The 20861-nt window shown below is 43.5% G+C and overlaps 1 protein-coding gene across 4 annotated transcripts in view; it reads left to right on the top strand.

Annotated features, from left to right (window-relative positions):
* usp47 (ubiquitin specific peptidase 47) overlaps nt 1-20861 on the top strand; it is a 100753-nt gene that overhangs the window by 58928 nt on the left and 20964 nt on the right. For 3 of the 4 annotated variants that reach the window (XM_055649338.1, XM_055649335.1, XM_055649337.1), the window contains 5 exons: nt 2264-2368; nt 3352-3559; nt 6869-6984; nt 13773-13892; nt 16217-17006. In XM_055649338.1, coding sequence (XP_055505313.1) covers nt 2264-2368; nt 3352-3559; nt 6869-6984; nt 13773-13892; nt 16217-17006 — 1339 coding nt within the window. The remainder of the gene's footprint in view (nt 1-2263; nt 2369-3351; nt 3560-6868; nt 6985-13772; nt 13893-16216; nt 17007-20861) is intronic. The other variant, XM_055649336.1, reaches the window with a different exon arrangement.

Raw genomic sequence — 20861 nt, 5'->3', positions numbered from 1 at the left:
GTTGTACGACAACTTGCTCTATTTGATCTTACTTGATTGTGCACGCCAGATTGATTGCATTCGTCAAAACAGGGCGGACCACGTGATGGTTGCAATCTCCCACCCTCACCGCCCTCTGAGGCAGAGAATTCACAGACTCGCAACTCTCTGTGAGAAAAAGTGTCTCATCGTCTCCGTTCTAAATGGCTTACCCCTTATTCTTAAACTGTGGCCCCTGGTTCTGAACTCCCCCACCATCGGGAACATGTTTCCTGCCTCTAGCGTGTCCAATCCCTTAACAATCAATAAGATACCCTCTCATCCTTCTAAACTCCAGAGTGTACAAGCCCAGCCGCTCCATTCTCTCAGCATATGACAGTCCTGCCATCCTGGGAATTAACCTTGTAAACCTACGCTGCGCTCCCTCAATAGCAAGAATGTTCTTCCTCAAATCACTTCCTCACAAGTGCAACATGTTATGCCAAAAGAAAAATGCCAGTGGGCAAAATAGAGCGAGAGATACGGCATTGTAGCATTACAGTTAGAGAGAAAAAGTTCAACAATGAATAGGAGATAGATTAACAGATCAGGACTGCATCCGAGCTTATGGATGTTATTTGTCATTAGTGTTGAGTTGTACATAATGAAATATAAGCTTGTCACAGAGATGATTAGTAACTGAATTTTCACCCTGAGTGACAAAATATTTGGGCTGTTGACTAAAAGCTAGAACAAAGGGCGAGATGTTAAGTGCCTTTGAGGAACGCGAGGTAGGGAAGGAATTTGAGCTTGCGTCGAATGCAAAATAAAAAACATAGCCATGAGTGGCCTGGATTCATTTAAGATAACCAGGAGGCCAGGACTGGAAGAATGCATGGTTTTGCAGGACAAGGGGATTGGAGGAGTTGGGAGTGGAATGACAGAGCTGGCAAGTAGTACGGATTTTCCGTTTTTTGTACGGAAATGCGATTAGAATACTGATGTACGATTTTGTATTATGGAATACGTATTTAAAATACGGCGTTCTGTTCAGTCTGAAGAAGGGTCTCGACCAGAAACGTTACCCATTCCTTCTCTCCAGAGTCGCTGCCTGTCCCGCTCTAGGTTTAAACAGAGCGCTGTCAGTTTAACGCATGGGAATTTAAATGAAGCGCTGTGGGTTCTAAATATAGTGCTACCGGCTGGAGTGCTATGGGCTTTAAACATAGCGCTTTGGGCATTACACAATGCGCTATGGCCACAGCACTATGGGTCACTGACGGCTCAGGAAATTTCTCGTATAACAATGAGTCTTTGGAATTCTTTCTCAGTGGAAGTTGAGCCTTTGATTATTTTTCAGGCAATGGTAGAATTCTGGTTAAGCCTACTGGTGAAAGGTTACCAGTGGGATTGCAGTTACATTGGGATTGGCCTTGATTTTACAGAACAGTGGGTGGGCTCAAGGGGGAGAAAGGGAGGGATAGGGAGAGGATGGAGAGGGGAGAGAGAAAGGGAGAATGAGAGAGGGATGCAGGGAATAAGAGAGAGGGAGAAAAAAAGGAGGAAAAGTGGGAAGGTTGGAAGGAAAGATGGAGGGATGGGAGGGGAGGGGGGGAGATGGAAGGTGGGAGATAGAGGGAGGGAGCGAGGTAGGGAGAGGGAGGCTTCCAAAATGGCTTCTACATCATCATCTGGTGCTAAAAGCTGAGTATACAAAGAGATGGCAATGAATGCACTGTCAAGTAAGGTGCGTAGAAGACATGTCAATTGGTAGCAACGTTATGTATTCTTGTACTCTCACATCGGTATGACTGCACATAAAAAACAATTTTTTTTTCAACAATATGGCACCGTGTAAAAATACTGATTTCCTCAGCAAAATACTGATTTTCAGGTACTAGAATACTGAAATGCTCTAACAAAACTTGGCAGCTCTGGAATGAGGATGTTGGGAGTTATATAATAAAGAGGACTTTCAAATTTGTGGTGTTGGGAGCCTGTGGTATGAGATGGGTTTACATAAATGGAAACCTGTGAAGAATGTTCCCCTGCAGTACTCGAGTAGGGTTTTTGAGAAGGTCAGGACCCATCTAAAGAAGCGTCCTGACCTGAAAGGTCATCTGTTCATTCCCTCCCTTGATACTGTTTGACCTACGTTACTCCAGCATTTACTGTTTTTTTCTTTTAATAGCAGCCTCATCTTACATTAAGCAGCATTTTCTGTTGGCCAATGCTGATCTAAGATCCTCAAAAACACAGAACATTGGTCAATCCTCTCATGGTTCATGTAATTTTTCTGTTACAGATCAAGATTTTCTGCATTCACCCCATGAGACAGACAATGATGGAGAACAAACTGGAGGTCCACAAGGACAAAACGTTACGGGAAGCTGTGGAGATAGCGTACAAGGTATGAAGATGAGGAAAGAGCTTAAACTAACCAGTCTTTTGCCAGAGCTAATAACTAAATTTATTTTCCGTTTGGGGAAACTTTCTCTATTTCTTACCTCAAACACCGCTGGGCTGTTCAGGAATCAAGAGTAACCGGGGTATTGCCTCCAGCACCTTCCAGATCGGCTGCAGGAGGCACCCCAAAGGTGAGGAGAGGTACGTCAGTTTGCCGGTCAAGGGCGACGGAAGGGGCCCTGCACGAGCCTGGGACTTACCTGGGTCGGGACCCGGACCAGACTTTGGACTTGCAAATGGCACTAAAATATGATGACGTGTGTGATGTATGCAAAAATAATTTAATTGCATTTGACAATAAAGCACCATTGAACCATGAATTAGATATGTACCTGGAGCAGAACAATTACATTCTTACTTGTGGTGCCTTTACAGGTACATTAATTCAGCAACACAACAAATACTTTATTGTATCATTCTTTATTGTATATTTATCAGTAATATGCAGTAAACTGACCATAATGAAGTCGAAGTAGTGCTACCTAAACAAAGTCCATAGTAGTTTAGAGCAGAGATAGGCTTGTGCAGTGTGGTTCAAGAGCTTAATGGTTAATGGGAATAAGCTGTTCTTGAACCCGGGGGGTAATGGTTTTCAAGCTCCTGTAGCTTCTTCGCAATGGGAGCAGTGAGTTGAGACCGTAGCCAGTATGGTCTTTGACGTTAGCTGCCGCCTTGAGGCAAAACTTCCTCTAAATCCCTTTATAGTGAGGATGTCAGGGTATTGTCCACCACTCTCTGCAGCCTCCTTCATTCTTGGGTGTTTGAATTACAAAACCAGACTGTGATGCAACCAGTCAGTGTGCTTTCCACTGTATACCCGTAGAGGTTTAATACAGTATTTGGTGATGCACATGAAGACGGTTACACCATAGTTAATAGTGCATTAACAGTGAATAACAACTTCTGTTCCTCTGCCTTTTCTTGAAGCTGATGGAACTAGAAGGTGTGCTTCCGCTCGACTGCTGCCGGCTGGTCAAGTACGACGAGTTTCACGATTACCTGGAGCGTTCATACGAGGGAGAAGAGGAGACCCCTGTGGGGATGCTGCTGGGTGGAGTCAAGTCATCGTACATGTTTGACTTGCTGCTGGAGACGAGGCGGCCGGAGCAGAACTTTCAACCGTACAAGTCGGGAGGTACGTTTCTTGTGTTGTGTTTATGAAAGTGAAAACAATGTTATCATTTCAAAATACTTGTAGAAAAATAACGTATTCAAATTCAATTTTTATTTTAGCATGACCTGCTGATAAATTGCTTAGAATTGAATAGAATTGAATTCCTTTATTGTCTGAACGAAATTTCGTAGAAATGTAGCAGTAGATAAGCACTCGAGTCCAGGCCTGAAGTAACGGCCTATCCAAAACCACCTTGTGAAGGTTTCTCACCAACATTGGAGGCGATTCAACAATAACTTTCAAAGTCCTTTTCAACCAGTGGATCCAGGTCGTCACCTGTAATATTTTTCTTATGCTGCCTCTGTTTTTTTGCCAGGCATCTTAATCCATTCTACATAGAACAGTACAGCACAGGAACGGGCCCACAATATATTTGTGCCGAATATGATGCCCAGCTGAACTACTCTCATCTGCCTGAAAGTGATTCATATCCCTCCATTCCCTGAAAATCCAGATGCCTAACTAAAAGCTTCTTAAACACCACTATCATATCTGCCTCCAAGACCACTCCTGGCAATGCATTCCAGGTCCCCACCACCCTTTGTTTAAAAATAAACTTGCCCCGCACATCTCGATTATTTTTTTCTCCTCTCACCATGTAGCTCTGCCCTCTAGTGTTGGACTCTTCCACCTGGGGAGAAAAAAAAAACTGACTGTCCTATCTAGCTCTCTCATAATTTTATAAACTTCCAGCAAGTCTCCCCTCAACCTCCGATGTTACAGAGAAAGCAATCCAAGTCTATCCAACCACTCCCTGTAGCTGAAACTCTCTACTCCAGGCAGCATTCTGGTAAACCACCTCTGCACCATCTCTAAATCTTCCACATTTTTCCTATAATGGAACGACCAGAACTGCGCACAATTCTCCAAATACAGCCAAACCAAAGTTCTATATAGATGCATCAAGACTTCCTGATTCTCAGATTCAATGTCCCTAGCAATGAATCCAAGCATGCCATATGCCTTCTTTACCACCCTATCTGCTTGTGCTGCCACCTGTAGTGAGCTATGAACCTGGGCTCCAAGATTGCTCTGCACATCAATGCTGTTAAGTTTCCCCTCAAACCATGCACTTGTATATTGCTAGTCTTTCACCACTGTCTAAGTTCCAGATGTTCATCCCCCCCAGCACTGTGTGAAAGCTTTCACCAAAAGAACTGCAGAGAACTGTTCCTACCTCAGTCTCAAAGGCAAATATGGGATGTATGATTATGTTGGATTCACTAAGATCCCAAACAGTTTTCTTGAACAAATTTATTTTTAAATTAAGTTTGGAACAATAGGTTATATAGATTGCATTCAGTAGGTCTGAAATCTTATCCAGATCTTGGATAAACATCACCGGGGCAACTTCTGGTTCTCCAAAAGATGATCTAAAACCGGAAATGGAAAAAAAAAGCTGCTTGATTTATCACACGTTACGTTTAGAGGGTTAAGGGCCAAATGCAGAGCGTGTCACTTAGTTCATGTGCAATCAATCTTTGCTTGGACATTGACGTGAGCTGAGACTTTATTCTGCAGACGATTGAACCCGTATCAGGCAAATGTGCTGAGATTGGAATCTTTTGTTGTATACCATGAGAAAATCGGAGGGTGACCTTGCTTGAAAAATACTGGTCAGGGTGGTATGGCATGTTGCCAGGTCATCTGGTTTCAATGTAATTCCATCCACTTCATGAAAATTATTGTGTACATTCCTTGCACATCCAGAAACCTGATGTCCCAACACCTCACGGTATCGACATGGTCTGTCAGAAATAGGTTGCCAATCAAAGTTAGAAGGGAAGTTTTACCTGGTTCTTAGTTGGGCCCAGTTTGAAGTAGAGATTCTTATTGATATCCAGAAACTAATACTTCAGAGGTCATGGAGTCATAGAACTGGACAGCATGGAAATTAATGCTTCAACCCACTTAGTTCATACTGATCAAGTTAGCATATTCGGCTAGTCCTATTTTCCTGCATTTGGCCCGTAACCCTTTAAACGCTTCCTATCCATACATCTGTCCATATGTCTCTTAAAAGTCACAATTGTATCCGCTTTTATAGCTTTATTTGCAGCTTGTTCCTGATATGGACGATGCTCTGAGTGGAAGAGTTGCCCCTGAGATCTTTCCCCTCTCACTGTAAGCCTATACGCTCAAGTTTTAGAATCCTCTACCATGGGGGGAAAAAGGATTGAGCATTCACTTTATCCATGGCCTCGTGATCTTGTGCCCCCCCCCCCCCCCCCCCCACAATGTCGCCCCTCAGAATGCTGTGCTCCAAAGAAACCAATCCCAGCCTATCCCACTTCTACCAATAACTCATGCCTGCAAGCCGGGTACATCCGGATGAAATCCATCCTGAAAGTTTTTAAAAAAATACCTGTGCTTTTTTAGAGGCTCGAGTTTGTGAATGTATTGTATGTTATAAGTACCGGTAACTGAAGGAAGCAGAGCAAAAATAATGCCCCATGTTACCTTGCGCCATGTGTCACTTAGTGACTTATAGTTAAGCAGCTTCAGAGCACAGTGTCTTTGAGGTAAAGTGACACTCAAACATTCTGGCAGCGAGTAATGTTTCACCCTTTCCTGTGGCTTCCTTGCTATGTTTATCTATTCTTCCTGTGACTGCAAGCACCGTAATCACAATGCCGTTAGCAGCAGAGACTGCACGAGGAAGCCTTGGGGTTGGTTGTAGTAAAACTATTTTCCACGCTCCAGCTCTCAGCTCGGGATCTCACACTCGTGTAAGAGTAAATGTTTTGGTGTGGAGTTGCTTATTTTTTTGCAAATAAGGGGAGCAAATAGGATTTGGAATCCTACAGATCTCCATACGTACCTCATGTTGCTGTGTCCATTTAGACAGGTGGAGACTGTGTAATCCCTGAGCAGCAGTGGTGGAAGTTTAAGATATGTACCTGTCATTTAAAATGGACATGCATCAGTTGAATTTCTCTGGGTAGTTCCAAAAAATATTGCTCGCTTGTCTTTGAAGTTAAAATTGCAGATTACAAGGTGGAAAGACCAGCACAATTCTAGCCTTGTGAATGCTGATGAAGTTATGTGTTTTAGAGGCATTGTGTATTCAGCAGTCTGCATAAGTTAAGGACATTTATCAAATAATATTGAACTTTTGCCACTGAAGATATCATTTTGTTTTGCTTGATTTTGTAGCTGAAACATAGCCATTAGAGGCCATAAAATGGTATTAGCAAAGGCCAGTGGCAGAACAAACATGTCATTGTCATCTTTGCCCATCTCATGTTCACCCATTACTGTTTTGTTCAGAAGTGATGGTGAAGGTGCACGTGGTTGACCTGAAGACAGAAACCCTGGCTCCACCCGTCAATGTTCGGGCCTACCTCAACCAAACTGTGGCCGAGTTCAAACAGATCATTTCCCAGGTAAGAGCTGTGTCCCGTTTGGTTCTGAAGTTTGTTTTACTATTTGTATTGGATCTACAGAGTCCCACAACACATTGTTGTCACGCTAGACTGAATGTCAACCTGCAAGCAATGTTTGCTCAAGGCACAAAACAGAGAATATGTTTCTATATGATTAGCAGTATACTGATGTGTTTCAAATGTGACCCAGCACTCAGTGTTAACAATGAGTACATTGATCATACTCGTGTATAAATATGATTTTGATGAATAGCATGCAAATAAAGTTTTTCACTCTGTACAAGTGACAATAATAAACCAACACCAAATACCATTTAGTTGTCATCTGACCTATGTAGCTCTAACAGAAAAAGATAGGTATGAGATATTTATTGTCAGGCGGCAGTAGCGGTAATAAGGATTTTTAAGGGAGAAGGGCAAGCAGTAAGTATAAAATAGTCAAACAAGGAACTGCGGATCTAGAATCTTGAGCAAAACACACAATATTGGAGTAAATGGATAGATGCTGTTTCGGGGCACGATCCTAGTCCAAAGTCAAAGTCGATTTTATTCGTCACGTGCACCCGAAGGTGCAATGAAATGAATTTGTCAGCAGCGATACACTGAAAAAGAACACACAATACACAATAAGATTTAACACAAACATCCACCACATCTTCACTGTGGTGGAAGGCAAGAAAGTTCAGCCAGTCCTCCTTTGTTCACCCGTGGTCGCCACTACGGATGGCCCAATGTACAGACCCTCTTGTTGGGATGATCAAAACTCTGATGTCAGGACAGTCAAACACACTCCGAGACAACTTGGAGACCCCGAATCGGCACTTTCCTACCGGAGACCACGGCTTCAGGATGTTTTAGGCTGCACGCCGGCGGTCGGAGCTCTTCTCTAGCGATCCCCGGCAAGGGAACCCAGACTCCAGATGGTAAGTCCACGCCACGCCCGCGGCTAGGAGCTCCGCAGACCACAGCCCCATGGTGCCAAAGTCACCAGACCAGTGATCGGAGCATTCCTCTCTGGCGACCCCCGGCAAGTCCGCGCTGCACCTACTGTTGATGCTCCGGGCCCCGATTCCGGGAAAGGCCGCTCCAATCCATGCTGTTAGGCCGCGAGGGAGGCAACATGGAAAAAGTCGACTCTCCGTCGAGGAGACAACCGAAAGCGGTTACCCCCCTTTCCCTCCCAATCCCCCCCACCACCCTCCACACAAGACACACCAAGAGACACCTAAACTAACATTAGACACACCAAAAAAAACAAAAAAAAGTCGAAATAACGAACAAGCTGCTGGCAGGGCAGCCGACTCGCCGTACCCACACCGACCAAATTTGCACTCGAGAAGGGTCCTGACCTGAAAAAACGCCTGTCCAGGTCCTCAAGATGCTGTCCAACTCGCTGAGTTACTCCAGCTTTTTTTGCTCAAGTATGAAATGATATTGATACTCATTTATTGTTGTCATGCGCACAGAGATACAATGAAAAGCTTTTGTTTGCGTGCTATCCAATTAAATCAGATCAGACCATACGTGACTACAAATTAAACCACGCACATGTAGAGCAAAGAGAAAAAAATGGCAGAGTGCAGAATATGGTTTTCAGCATTGTAGTGATACAGTTGTGGAGAAAAAGTCCAATGTCTGCAGAGAGGCAGGTTTGAAGTTTGGGACCTCACTCTTAAGGGAAAATTGGCAGGGCAATTATAAAACATTCATTTGATTGGTTGAGGAAGAGACACAGCAGGCAACTAAAGGAAGGGAAGGTGCACAAATGTTGGGAGATTTTTTTTATCTTCAAAAATTGAGGAGAGAGTTGGTGAGACGTTTTTGAGAGAAAACATTTTGAAATATCAACGGGACAGTTAAATGAAAAGCAGGTATTCATTAAAAATAAGCTTTTTTTCGAGAGAATGCGGGGCATTTAAAAAGCAGGTATTTGGCTGAGGAACCGATACACAACCGATAAAAAGAAAGTGACTATTAGCGGAATGGCCTGTTGGGAGAAATTCTGTGTGGAGGTGGTGGTGTGTTGAGGGTAAGTGCAGCACTGAGGTGGACAAATCCCCAGGATCTGATGGGATTTATGAGGGTAGGGTTGACATGGAATTTAGTAAGGCATTTGTTAGTCCCTCATGGTGGGCAGATGCAAAAGATTAAAATGCATGGGATTAACAGCGACTTGGTCGTATAGGTTCAGAACTGGCTTACTGATAGAAGACTGATCGATGGAGAAGTTTGTGGTGAACAATATTCAGGCTGGAGGTCTGTGACAATTGTAGTTGCGCAGCAACCTGTGCTGGGACCTCTGCTGTCGGTGATATATATATAAATGACTTGGACGTAAATGGGTCAAGTTGGTTAATACGTTTGCTGACGACACCAACATCTCTGGGGTTGCAGGTTGAGGAAGGGATCTAAATCTGCTGCAGAAATGGGTGGCGAAATGGCAGATGTAGTTTAATCTGAGCAAGTGTGAGGTGTTGCACTTTGGGCGGTCAATTGTAAGGGGGAAATATACAATTCATGCATGACTCTCAACAGCATTGATGTACAGGTGGATCATAGAGTTCAAGTTCATAACTCCCTGAATGTGGCAATACAGGTAGGTAGAGTGGTGAAGAAGGCATATGGTATGCTTAGTTTCATGTGTTGGGGCATTGAGCATGAGAGTCAAGGAAGTCATGATGCAACTTTATACGACTTTGGTTAGGTCGTATTGGGAGTATAGCCTGCAGTTTTGTTCACCAGGATGGATGTGGAGGCTTTGGAAAAGGTGCAGAGGAGGTTTACCAGAATAATGCCTGGATTAGGGAGTGTTAGCTACAGGGAGAGGTTGAACAGACGTGGATTGTCTTTTCTGGAATTCTGGAGGTTGCGGGGAGACCTAATGGAAATGTGTAAAAGTATGAGGGGTAGATAGGATAGACAATCAGAACCTTTTTCCCAGGATAGAAAATAAAAAAAAAACTAGAGAGCATAGCTTTAAGGTATCAGAGGCAAATGTGAAGGACGATGTGCGTGGCAATTCATTTTACATGGAGGGTGGTATGTGCATAGAATGTGCTGCTGTGATGATAATTGCAGTTAAGAGTCTTTTGGATAGGCATATGGATTTGAAAGGATAGAGATAATGTGGTTCTTTGTACCCCCACCCATATCTAGTTGACCATTTACACCCTAAAACCCCATGATTTCCCTTTCAATCATTCATTTTGACTTTTCTTTAATCCTGTTGACATTTTCCAAGAGTCCTGTAATCGCAAACCTGACGCTATGTATTAATGTTTGAATTGAAAGGTAATACAAATTACCTTGTTTCAATGATATTTAAAACTAGCTGGAAAAGAGCTCTACAGAGGATGTTAAGAGTTTGCGATTGATTGTAAACAGGTGAATGGTGGAGAAGACAGATGGAGGACTTTGTGGGAAAATATGTGTTTATGGTTTGGTACAAAGAATAGGAAAAAAAATGGTGAGAAACTAGTGTTTTGTGTACAGAATCTTCGTAAGTACTGGTTCATGAGACATAGAAAATAAACATGCAGGTAAACAATCAATTAGGATGGCAATTGTTTATTGTGAGGTGTTTGGAGTGATGTGAACAAAATAACATTGTACTCTGCTACAGTATTGTGACTAGCTTGGGTATACGAACTGAAAGGGCATTTAAAAGACATTTGGACACCTCTGACCTCTGACTCGAACGACATACTTGGATTCAGTGCAGTGTAGATTGACTCGATTAATTTCTGCCGTGAAAGTGTTGTCTTCAGGAGAAACTTGAAAATTGACGAGATCTGTTTCTTGCGCAATCTGTAATCATAAATACTGGAAATGGGCAATGCTGTTCGGAAAGACGATAAGACTTCTGGAAAGAAAACGCAAGAAAAACCTGCAGACGTTGGAAATCTGAAATGGAAATCAAAAAAATACTAGAACTGCTCAGCAGGTCAGGCAGCATCCGACGAAAGTATCTTGTCAAAACTTCATCTTTAATCTGAAACAGCAGCTAAATTTCTGTAACCTTGTCTGGAAATAGAGTATTTGATCACAGGTGTCCATGGATTAAATGTGTGGAGTTATTCAACAGAGAAGAAAACCTAATTAATTGGCGACACCACACAAATGATCAACAGGATAAAATGGGTTGGAGAAATCCCCACTTGAGAGAATAAAGGAACCTAAATTTTGGTTCAGGAGCCCGGAAAAGATCCAAGTGCTGCAAACTTGACAGACATCAGGGAAGATTAATATTGGGCCATTTACGCTGACCAATGATGACAGTTTTGTAATTCCAATGCCCCTTCATGCTATGCATGTGTGTGAGTTGATTTAATCTGTTTTCAGTTCTGACCGAGGTGGATGATTGCAATGTTCCTGTCTTTCCCTTACGTAGCTGCTGAGTGAGTGATTTGTAAAGCAAGGGACCTGAAATTAAGACACAAAGTTATAAGCATTAGACTAGTTGCTGGAGTAACTCAGCGGTTCAGGCAGCGTCTGTGGAAGAAATTGACAGGCGACATTTTGGTTTGGAACCCTTCGTCAGACGGATTCATAAGCAGTACTCGATTGGCACATGTATTTTAAGCGCAAGTTTGCTTTTATGCTCACCCCTTCCTTCCCCCACCCCCACCCCCACCCCCCCCCCCTCCCATTAATAGTACCACATAGAACTTATCAAGTTTCTGAATTAATCACAATGGAGGTAAAACTGAGCTGCAGATATGTTTGCCGCACTGGTGACAGGAGATTCACCAGGATGCTACCTGGGATTCAAAACACAAAAATGCTTGGGGAATTGTGCAGGTCTGGCAGCATCTTTGAAGGGAAATTGATGGACAACAGTGAACAAAATTGAATTGAGGTCATGATCGGACCAGCGGGACAGATTCTGTTTCGTAAGGTCTTGTGCCCCGACCAAGTGTCAACTACACATGACCCATACATAACGCTTCTCTTCACACCACCCACCCACAATCATATACGGCCAGCTACAACTAAATTTCTCGCACCTTTGTCTTGCTCTCTATTCCCACCCACTCTTCAATCCAGTTACCCTCACGATCATGTGTAGGAAGAAAGAAGGGTCTCGACCCGAAATGCCGCCCATTCCCTTTCTCTCGAGCTGCTGCTGTGTTGCTCAAGCAATTTGTGTCTGCCCTTACTATCGCTGTCTACATGCTGTGCCAGATCCTATCTCCCAGTGAAAAATGCAAAAGACTTGTTCTATTTCCAGATAATCTCTCTCCCAGGTTCCTGCCACACCTTGTTGCCTCTTAGTTATCAAATTTCACGGCAAACTTTCATGTGTTGGTTCCTTTCGATTTGTTTATATGTATGTGAGAGTGTTATTTGGCCACTCGGAGCAGTATTCACCAGTGCTGACTTCATGTTGAATAAGTGTTTGTCCACAGTGTGGAGCTCTCGGCTCTAACATCAATAAATGCATCATTCAGTGCTTTAGTGGTCATGTGCTTGGACACTTTGGCATGTCCTACATGTTGCTGTAACTGATAAAGATTATCGAGGCAAGCTAACTCATAAATCTGCAGTTTATCTTATATTTATTAGTGTTGTAATGTTATTCTGAGAACATGTCGAAAACTTTTCAGAAGCAGGAATGTTTAGTCTCCTGGTAGCACTTTCTGGCAGTAAACATTTCTGAGAACATTTGGGCTGAACTTACTGATTGTGACAGTGCGCAAGGGCGGCACAATGGCGCAGCGGTAGAGCTGCTGCCTTACAGTGCCCGAGACCCTGGTTCAAACCTGACCTCGGGTGCTCTCTGTACAGAGTTTGCGTGGGGTTTCTCCGGGTGCTCTGGCTTCGACCCATATTCCAAAGACCTTGCAGGTTTGCAGGTTAATTGGCTCCTGTAAATAGTATGTAGGATAGAACTAGTGTACGGGTGATCGTTGGTCGTTGAGGACTCGGTGAGCCCAAATGTCTGTTTCCAAGCTGTATCTCTAAACTAAACTAAATCTTGTCCATACCGACCAAGTTGGCCCACTGAGCTCATCCCATTTCCTTGCATTTGGCCCATATCCCTCTAAATCCTTCGTATACATTTACCTGTCCAAATGTCCTAAACGTCATAATTGTATCCGTTTCACCAGCTTTCTCTAGCAGCTCATTCAAGATGCGTATTGCCCTCAAAATGAAAAAGGTGCTCATTAGATCCCTCTATAATCTCTCCTCATCTTAAGCCTATGCTCGCTAGATTTGGAATCCTCTATCCTCTGAAAAAGACTGAGCGTTCGCTTTTCCGTAGGCTATAACATTAATCCTATATGAATCCTGTTTTTATAGTTTCACATTCTCAACACCCCCAGAACCTACCACTGCCTAACACTAGAACACTTTACAGTGGTCATTTAACCTGTCAACCCACACACCTTTGGCATGTTAGAGGAAACCCTTGTCTTCAACATCTGCTGCAGGTATCTGAGATGGGAGGGGCAGTCAGTACCTGTGATAGACCGGGCACTAACTCCCACTCGCTGTGATCGACTTTGTTCCTGGGTGTTCGAGTTGCAACATATGAACAAATGAGCTGAGGAAAGGGCTCAGTCAAATGTTGTCGGGATGGTGGAAATAAACAAAAATAAATACTACTTAAGATCAAATAGGATGCCAAATGCAGTGGTTCAGTTTAGATAGAGAGAATGAATTGAGGAAAGGGGTTGTGGCCCTTTAGTAAAGATGTTTTTTTTAAAATAGCGTTTACATTGAATTGCTTGTTTTTGAAAAGCTGTTCCCTAATCGACACCATTTGCCTCATTTTTGAATTGCAGGCAACAGGACTCTCTGCTGAACACATGCGCATCGTACTGGAGCGCTGTTGCAATGATCTGCGGCTGCTCCATGTGCCCAGCAAAACGCTGAAGGCTGAAGGATTCTTCAGGAGTAACAAGGTGAGCGTACAAGATTAATTTTATAAAAGGATTACATTATATTTTTAGAGAAGACCCGAGGGAACTGAATGGCTGGTGATGCATGATTTAATAACAGTGAAGCAAGTAGTGTTAAAACCTTTTGGTGTTAAAAAGCTATATGAGCTGATTAAATACAGATTATAAGATACCATTTTGTTGAAGGGAAATTATTGTCCTTATGATTCAGGCCACTTCACCCATTGACTCAATGCTGGCTCTCAGAGCAATAACCCACTTATTTCTCAGTAACCTTTTCTCTCCCATGTGCTCATTAATTCCTGTTGATATTCTGGCCTATGCTAAAGACAATTTAAAGTAACCAACCAACCCAGCTCTTTGGGACATGGGATGAAACTCGGGCATCCAGGGGAAGGCCAGGAGTCAATGGAAGAACGCACAAACTCCCTCGAACAGCATTGGAGACTGTGGTTGAACTCGAGTCACTGGAGCTGTTGGCCAGCAGTTCTATCTACTATACTTGCATAGATAGATAGACAATAGGTGCAGGAGTAGGCTATTCGGCCCTTCGAGCCATTTAATGTGATCATGGTTGATTATCCACAATCAGTATCCCATTCCTGCCTTCTCTCCATACCCCTTGATTCCACTAGCCCAAAGAGCTCTATCTAACTCTCTTTTGAATGCATCCAGTGAATTGGCCTAAACTGCCTTCTGAGGCAGAGAATTCCACCAATTCACAATTCTCTGTGGAAAAAGTCTTTCCTCATCTCAGTTGTGTAGCTAATTGTGAGATCAAAGAACTGCAGATGCAGGAATCTTGCGCAAAATTTGCTGGAAGCTCTCAGTGGTCAGGCCGCAACTGTGGAGGGAATGGACAGGTGATGTTTTGGTTTGGGTTCAGTCTGAAGAAGGGTCCCGGCATGAAAAGCCACCTGTCCATTCCTTCCACCGATGCTGCCTGACCCGCTGAGATCCTCTAATAATTGTGAGATTAATTGAGTATTATATAAGAAGGACACGTGTGCGTGTGCGTGTGTGTGTGTGTATGTGTATGCAGGTGTGTGCTTGAATGTGCATGCTCTCATGTGTAAGTGACGTGCATATAAGAACATGTTCCCAGTAGAATGTGCGGCATTATTCTTTAGTCCGTGTAATATGATATTTCAGTTTAAATAATTTATTTCCTTTGGGGAACCAATTGATTAAGCCTTTATACTTCAAATAACCTGTGTATTTTGATGTATTTTGAAGATCAAGAAATCATTAATTCCAAATCATTAATGCATTCAGAATTTTACTACATGCAATGATCCAAATCATGAATAATAGGCAACGACAGATTTGCAATCCTACTGAGATTTGATAATAGCAAGAAGCTTTACAGACAATGTAATTATTTTGAATTAACAGATGTGGCACATAATTTGTGCACTGCAAACTAGCTTCGGCAACGTTTTAAATTGGCCCTAGTGTGTAGGATAGTGGACGGTGGGCCAAAGGGCCTGTTTCGTGCTGTACCTCAAAAGTCTAAAGTAATATTCATGCCATAAGTGTGCATCCCATCCATCCCCATCAAGCTGTTTCTACAGCTCCACCTGTAACCTCTTATCACCAACACAGCAGGTCATGGGAACACCACTTCTTGTAGATTCTACTCCAAGTAGCACACTGTCCTGACTTCAAAATGTATCTCAATTCATTCATTGTTGTTGGATCATCTTGGAGTACCTTCCTCAACAGCTTTGGGAGATTACCATCATCCGAGTATCTGGGGTGATTCAAGAAAGCCGGAGACAGCAAAGTGCTGAAACTTTGAAATAACAAAATGCTGAAATTGCTCAGCAGACTGGGCAGCATCTGTGGAGTGAAATCTGCTGTAAACAACTACAAAATTAGCTGTGTTTCTCTCTCTACCGATAATGGTTCGTGATAAACTTATCAAAAAAAATAGCATTGCTACCAGTATTCCTTTAGTGAATTCATGAAAAACCCATAACTATAGATTCGTGAGAGTGCTTAACGCACCTTGCAGAGCCAGAGACCTGGATTTAATCCTGACTACGGGTGCTGTCTAGTTTCTGGCCTAAATCATAAGGAGTTTGTGTGTTCTCCCCATGAACACGTGGGTTTACTCCGGGTGCTCCGGTTTCCACACTCCAAAGACTTAGAGATTTTAGATTAATTGGCTGTTAAATTTGTAAATTGTGCGTGCTTGCGTCTGTGTGTGTGTGTGTGTGTGTCTGTGTCTGGTTGGCATGAACTCGGTGGGCCGAAGGGCCAGTTTCTGTGCTGTATCTCTAAATTAACTAAACTAAACCAACCTGGGTCATCTTATGTTCCAGATATTTGTTGAAAGCTTGGACACGCAGGATAATCAGGCACCGTTCACCGAATCACAGCTCTGGCATCTACTGGACCAGCATGCCAACACCATTCGGCTTTACGTGTCGTTGCCAGAACAATCACCAGTGTCCCAAGGGCTGCATCAAAAAGCTGCCGGAGACCCAGTCAATCTAGAAGGCAGCTGTGAGTCTGCAGGAACATCTTCTGCTTGCAGGAAACCCGTGGAAGCCATTTTGGAGGAGAGCACCGAGAGACTGAAGAACCTTTCACTGTTGCAGCACCAGCAACAGTTGTCCTGCACTTTGGGAGGGAATGGTGATGGGATGAAAAGTGCTGAAGGCAGTGACTTTGAGACCATCGAATCCCCGTCGCAAGAGACTGAATTGTCGGCCTCTGTGGACAACAGGGAATTGGAAAACCGGATTCCCTCCTCCGATGCCGAGGTCCCGCTGCAGTCTGAGGAGAAGTCCGATTCGGACGTAAACAACGACAGGAGCACTAGCTCCGTGGATAGCGATATCCTCAGCTCCAGCCACAGCAGCGACACTTTGTGCAACGCAGACACGGCCCCCATTTCCCTGAGCAATGGCCTGGACTCTCACAGCATCACATACAGCCGCCGCTCGAAGGCTAGCGAAGGGAAGAAGGAGACCTGGGACACGGCGGAGGAGGACTCGGGAACAGACAGCGAGTACGACGAGAATGGGAAGTGCCGAGGATTAGCGCGGTACATTTACTTCAGAGCAGAGCACTGCACATCTGAAGATGGATCAGGTGATGGACAGAAAAGTATGTTGCATCCTGTGTTAAGTGCTTATAAAAGGAACTTTTCTGTTGTCTGCTGGTAGAATTACGTGTCGTCTAACGCCACCAACCTGCTAAATAATCAATAATTTAAATCCAAAATGCAGTGAAACTCCTCCCTTCCCTTGTAGCATTGTGCTATTACTTGTTCCAGAAAGAAAATTTGTATTTGCATTTTTATAATTATTACCTCTCATTACATTCACTTCTTGAGACATAGGTGTTACTGAGCTAGTATTTATCGCCTGTCCAAATTGTGCTTGGTAGTGAGCCGCCTGAAACCTAAGAGTACTTTTTGAAGAAAGTCTGACAATAGTATTGAGAAGAGTCATAGAGCAGTACAGCATGGAAACAGGCCCTTCAGTTCACATAGTCTATCTTAACCATTCTGGGTTTGTCACACTTGGCCCTCATTTGGTTCATAACCTTCTAAACCCTTCCTATCCATATACACGTTCAAAAGTCTTTTGAATTGTGTAATTGTCTCTGCTTGTACAGCTTCCTCTTGCACCAAAATGCAGAGCCTGTGGTACCTCTTAAATCTCTCCCTCACCTTGAGTCTATGTCCTCCTGTTTTAGAATCCTCTAGTAAGTGTTCTTTTTATCCATGTTCCTCGTGATCTTGTGCACTTCAATGTCAACACTCGGCCTCCTCCCCTCCAAATGTCCCATCCTCTCCCCACAACTCGAGCCCACATGCCTAGGTAACATCCTGGTGAATCCCTTCTGCACTCATCTCAATTTAATGACATAATATCTATAGCTGGGCAATCAGAACTGCGCTCGGTACTCTAAATGTGGTCTTTGCCAACTTTTAGGATTTAGACTCAAAAATGATAAAAAGACTGGCATCGTTGTAGGTGGCAAAGGAGGGAACGCACAGGTGGTGGTGCTGTACGTCCCTGGTGCCCTTCAAAATAAGGAAATGGTCCGAGGCACTTTATGACCCCAGACATTTCACAGCAGTGATAGTTAGCAAGCAAAAGTTGACCTTGCACCATATAAGGAGATATTAGAGCAGTCAAACTGGATGAAAGTTTAAATATTTAAGCTTCTTAAAAGAGGAGAAAGGCAGAAAACAGTTTGAAGAGGTTGATTGCAGATGTGCTAACATTGAATTAACGGAGTGGAGTGAACTGGGATTATTGCAGGAAAGTGACACCAGGCTGTAAGATTGGCTGTGATGGCTTTGATTAGTACGGGTGTCAGGGGTTATGGGGAGAAGGCAGGGAAATGGAGTTGGGAGGGAATGATAGACCGGCCATGATTGAATGGTGAAGCAGACGATGGGCCAAATGGCCTAATTCTGCTCCTATCTTATGATATTAACAGTGGGGCAGACTCAAGGGGCCAAATAGGCTGCTTTTCCTCCCTATCTTGCAACAGTACAGCATAGGAAATGGCCCTTCAGCTCACTGTGTGTCAATCATGATGCAGATCTATTTAATCCCATCTGCCTGCACGTGGTCCGTATCTCTCCACTGCCTGTCTGATTATAAACCCTTCTAAACGTCCCATAAACATTGCTATCATAACTGCTTCTACCACATCACCCTTTAGCAAATTGTTTGCAGATGCTCCTTCATCTGCTGCTCCCTGCTCACTCCATCCTCCTCCACTACTTTGCCTCTTTATCTCCACCCCCCCCCCCCCCCCCCCCCCCCCACCACCACCCATCCCCATCCCTCCCTGGCGCCACAGCATTATTTACTCCCATTATTACGTAGTTCAGACAAGGAAATTGGAAACCCACTAATATTGGAGCTAAGATTATGTTTAAAGCCTGTTCTTTCTGATGTCAGTATAAGCAATCATTCTGCTCTTCGTAATGTGGATGTTAAAAAATGAATGAAAAATGGTAATTTCCTGTAGCTTTTTGATGTTGGCACGGATACTTAAAGCAGTTGCTAACCTGTGGAGAAAATTCTCCTGACAGAACAAATGAACCTCATATGTACATCTTAGCAACGGACAACCGATCACCCACATTACACATCTTGGCAGTAGAATAATAAAATTGTACATTTGGTAATCCTGCTTACGTAAAATTTGCCATGAGTAATGCCACAGGAATTGTGCTGGTTTATTTAAAAATGCCAGAATTACTGAGTAAGTGGATTAAGAAGGATGCTGTATTCAATGTTGCCGTTACTGTGCTGTTTAAATGGTTCTACTGTTTAAAAATTGAAGTCCAAAGACTTTTTCCTAAAGATAATCTGCTCACTCAGTAGAGATGTGATAACTGCCAACAATCTTCACGCCACTGTCTTCTCTCCTTACCTTCAAGTTAGAGCTGCAATTGGTTTTGGTTTATTATTGTCACATGTACTGAGATACAGAGGCAGTACTGAGATACAGTGGCAAAACGTTGTTTGTGTGTTATCCAGGCAAATCATGCCATTACATGAGTGCTATCATCCCTTACTTGAGTACAATGGGTAGTGCCAAAAGAGAAAATAAACAGAATGCAGAATGTGGTGTTGCAGCTATAAAGTCCAGATATTAATTGGCCATAAACTCTTCCCTTATGAAGTGTCCATTCAAGAGTCTGATAACAACAGAGAAACAGTTCTTTAGTCTGGTGGGATGTGGTTCAAGCTTTTTCTTTTTTCTGCCTGATGGGAGAGGGGAGAGAACCAAGGTCGCTGGTCCTTGATAATGTTGGCTATTTTCATCAGTCAGCGTGAAGTGTAGATGGAGAGAGACTGATTTGCACGATGGACTGGGCTGTGTTTACTACTCTGCAATTTTTTTTGTGCTCTTGGGCAGAGCTGTAACAAACTGCGGTGCATCCTGTTTGGATTTTTTTAATGGTCATTTGTAGAAATCTGTAGGTCACTAGAATTTCATGAGCCTTCCGAGGAAGCAGAGGCTTTGGTGTGGTTTCATGGCTATACCGTCAATGTGGTTGGACCAGGACAAATAGCTGGTAATGCTTTCACCCAGGAACCTGAACCATTTCCACCATTGGTACAGACTGTGGTGTGCACCCCAACCCTGCTTCCTGAAGATAATGACCAGTTCCTTTGTCTTGCTGACATTGGGAGAAACGTTATGTTGAAAACGTGTTACTAAGTACTCTATCTCTTTCCTGTACTCCGTCTTGTCATTGTTCAAGATCCAGTGATGTCGTCTGCAAAGTTGTAAATAGAGATAGAACAGAATTTGGCCGCACAGTTGTGAGTGTGTGGGGGATGTAGTAAGAGGCTGAGAATGCAACCTTGGACGGCTAAAAATTATCCAGGAGGATTCTTGGTTGCCTTTCCTTAGTGACTGCAGTATTATGGCAGGATATCAGGTATCCAGTTGCAGAGAGGTGTGCTGAGTCCTGCATCCAGGAGTTTAGTTGGAGTTATTGTGTTGATGGCAGAACTGGAGCCAAGAAATTACAAATGTGACCGTGGTGTTTTTGCTACCCAGATGATACTCGGTCCTTGTGTGGTTGGTGATGAGAATGTTGAAGTTAGAAGTGATCCTGTAGGGTAATATGTGGTTGGAGAGCCAAGGCAATAACTGAAGGCATATTGTTTGTGACAGATATAGGCTGACGCTGGAGTAAGATTTTGGGATGATAGGTGTGGTTGCAGCAAGTTCAGTTGCAGGTAGGTGGCAATCCCACAGTTTCTTCAATACCAATGAGGGAAATTCAGACTCAAAACGCTGTAAATGGGCAGTACAGTGGCACAGTAGGTAAAGCTGCCTTCTCTCAGCACCAGAGACCTAGGTTCGGTCCTGACTTTGTAGTGTTTACACTTTCTTCCTGTGACCATCTGGGTTTTCTCCAGGTGTTTCGGTTTCCTACCGCATCCCAAAGACGTGTGGGTTTGTAGGTTAAAATTG

This window comes from Leucoraja erinacea, chromosome 18, assembly GCF_028641065.1.
Source record: "Leucoraja erinacea ecotype New England chromosome 18, Leri_hhj_1, whole genome shotgun sequence".
Taxonomy (NCBI): domain Eukaryota; kingdom Metazoa; phylum Chordata; class Chondrichthyes; order Rajiformes; family Rajidae; genus Leucoraja; species Leucoraja erinaceus.
The sequence above is the reverse complement of the archived record's forward strand: the minus strand, read 5'-3'. Positions and strand labels throughout refer to the sequence as shown.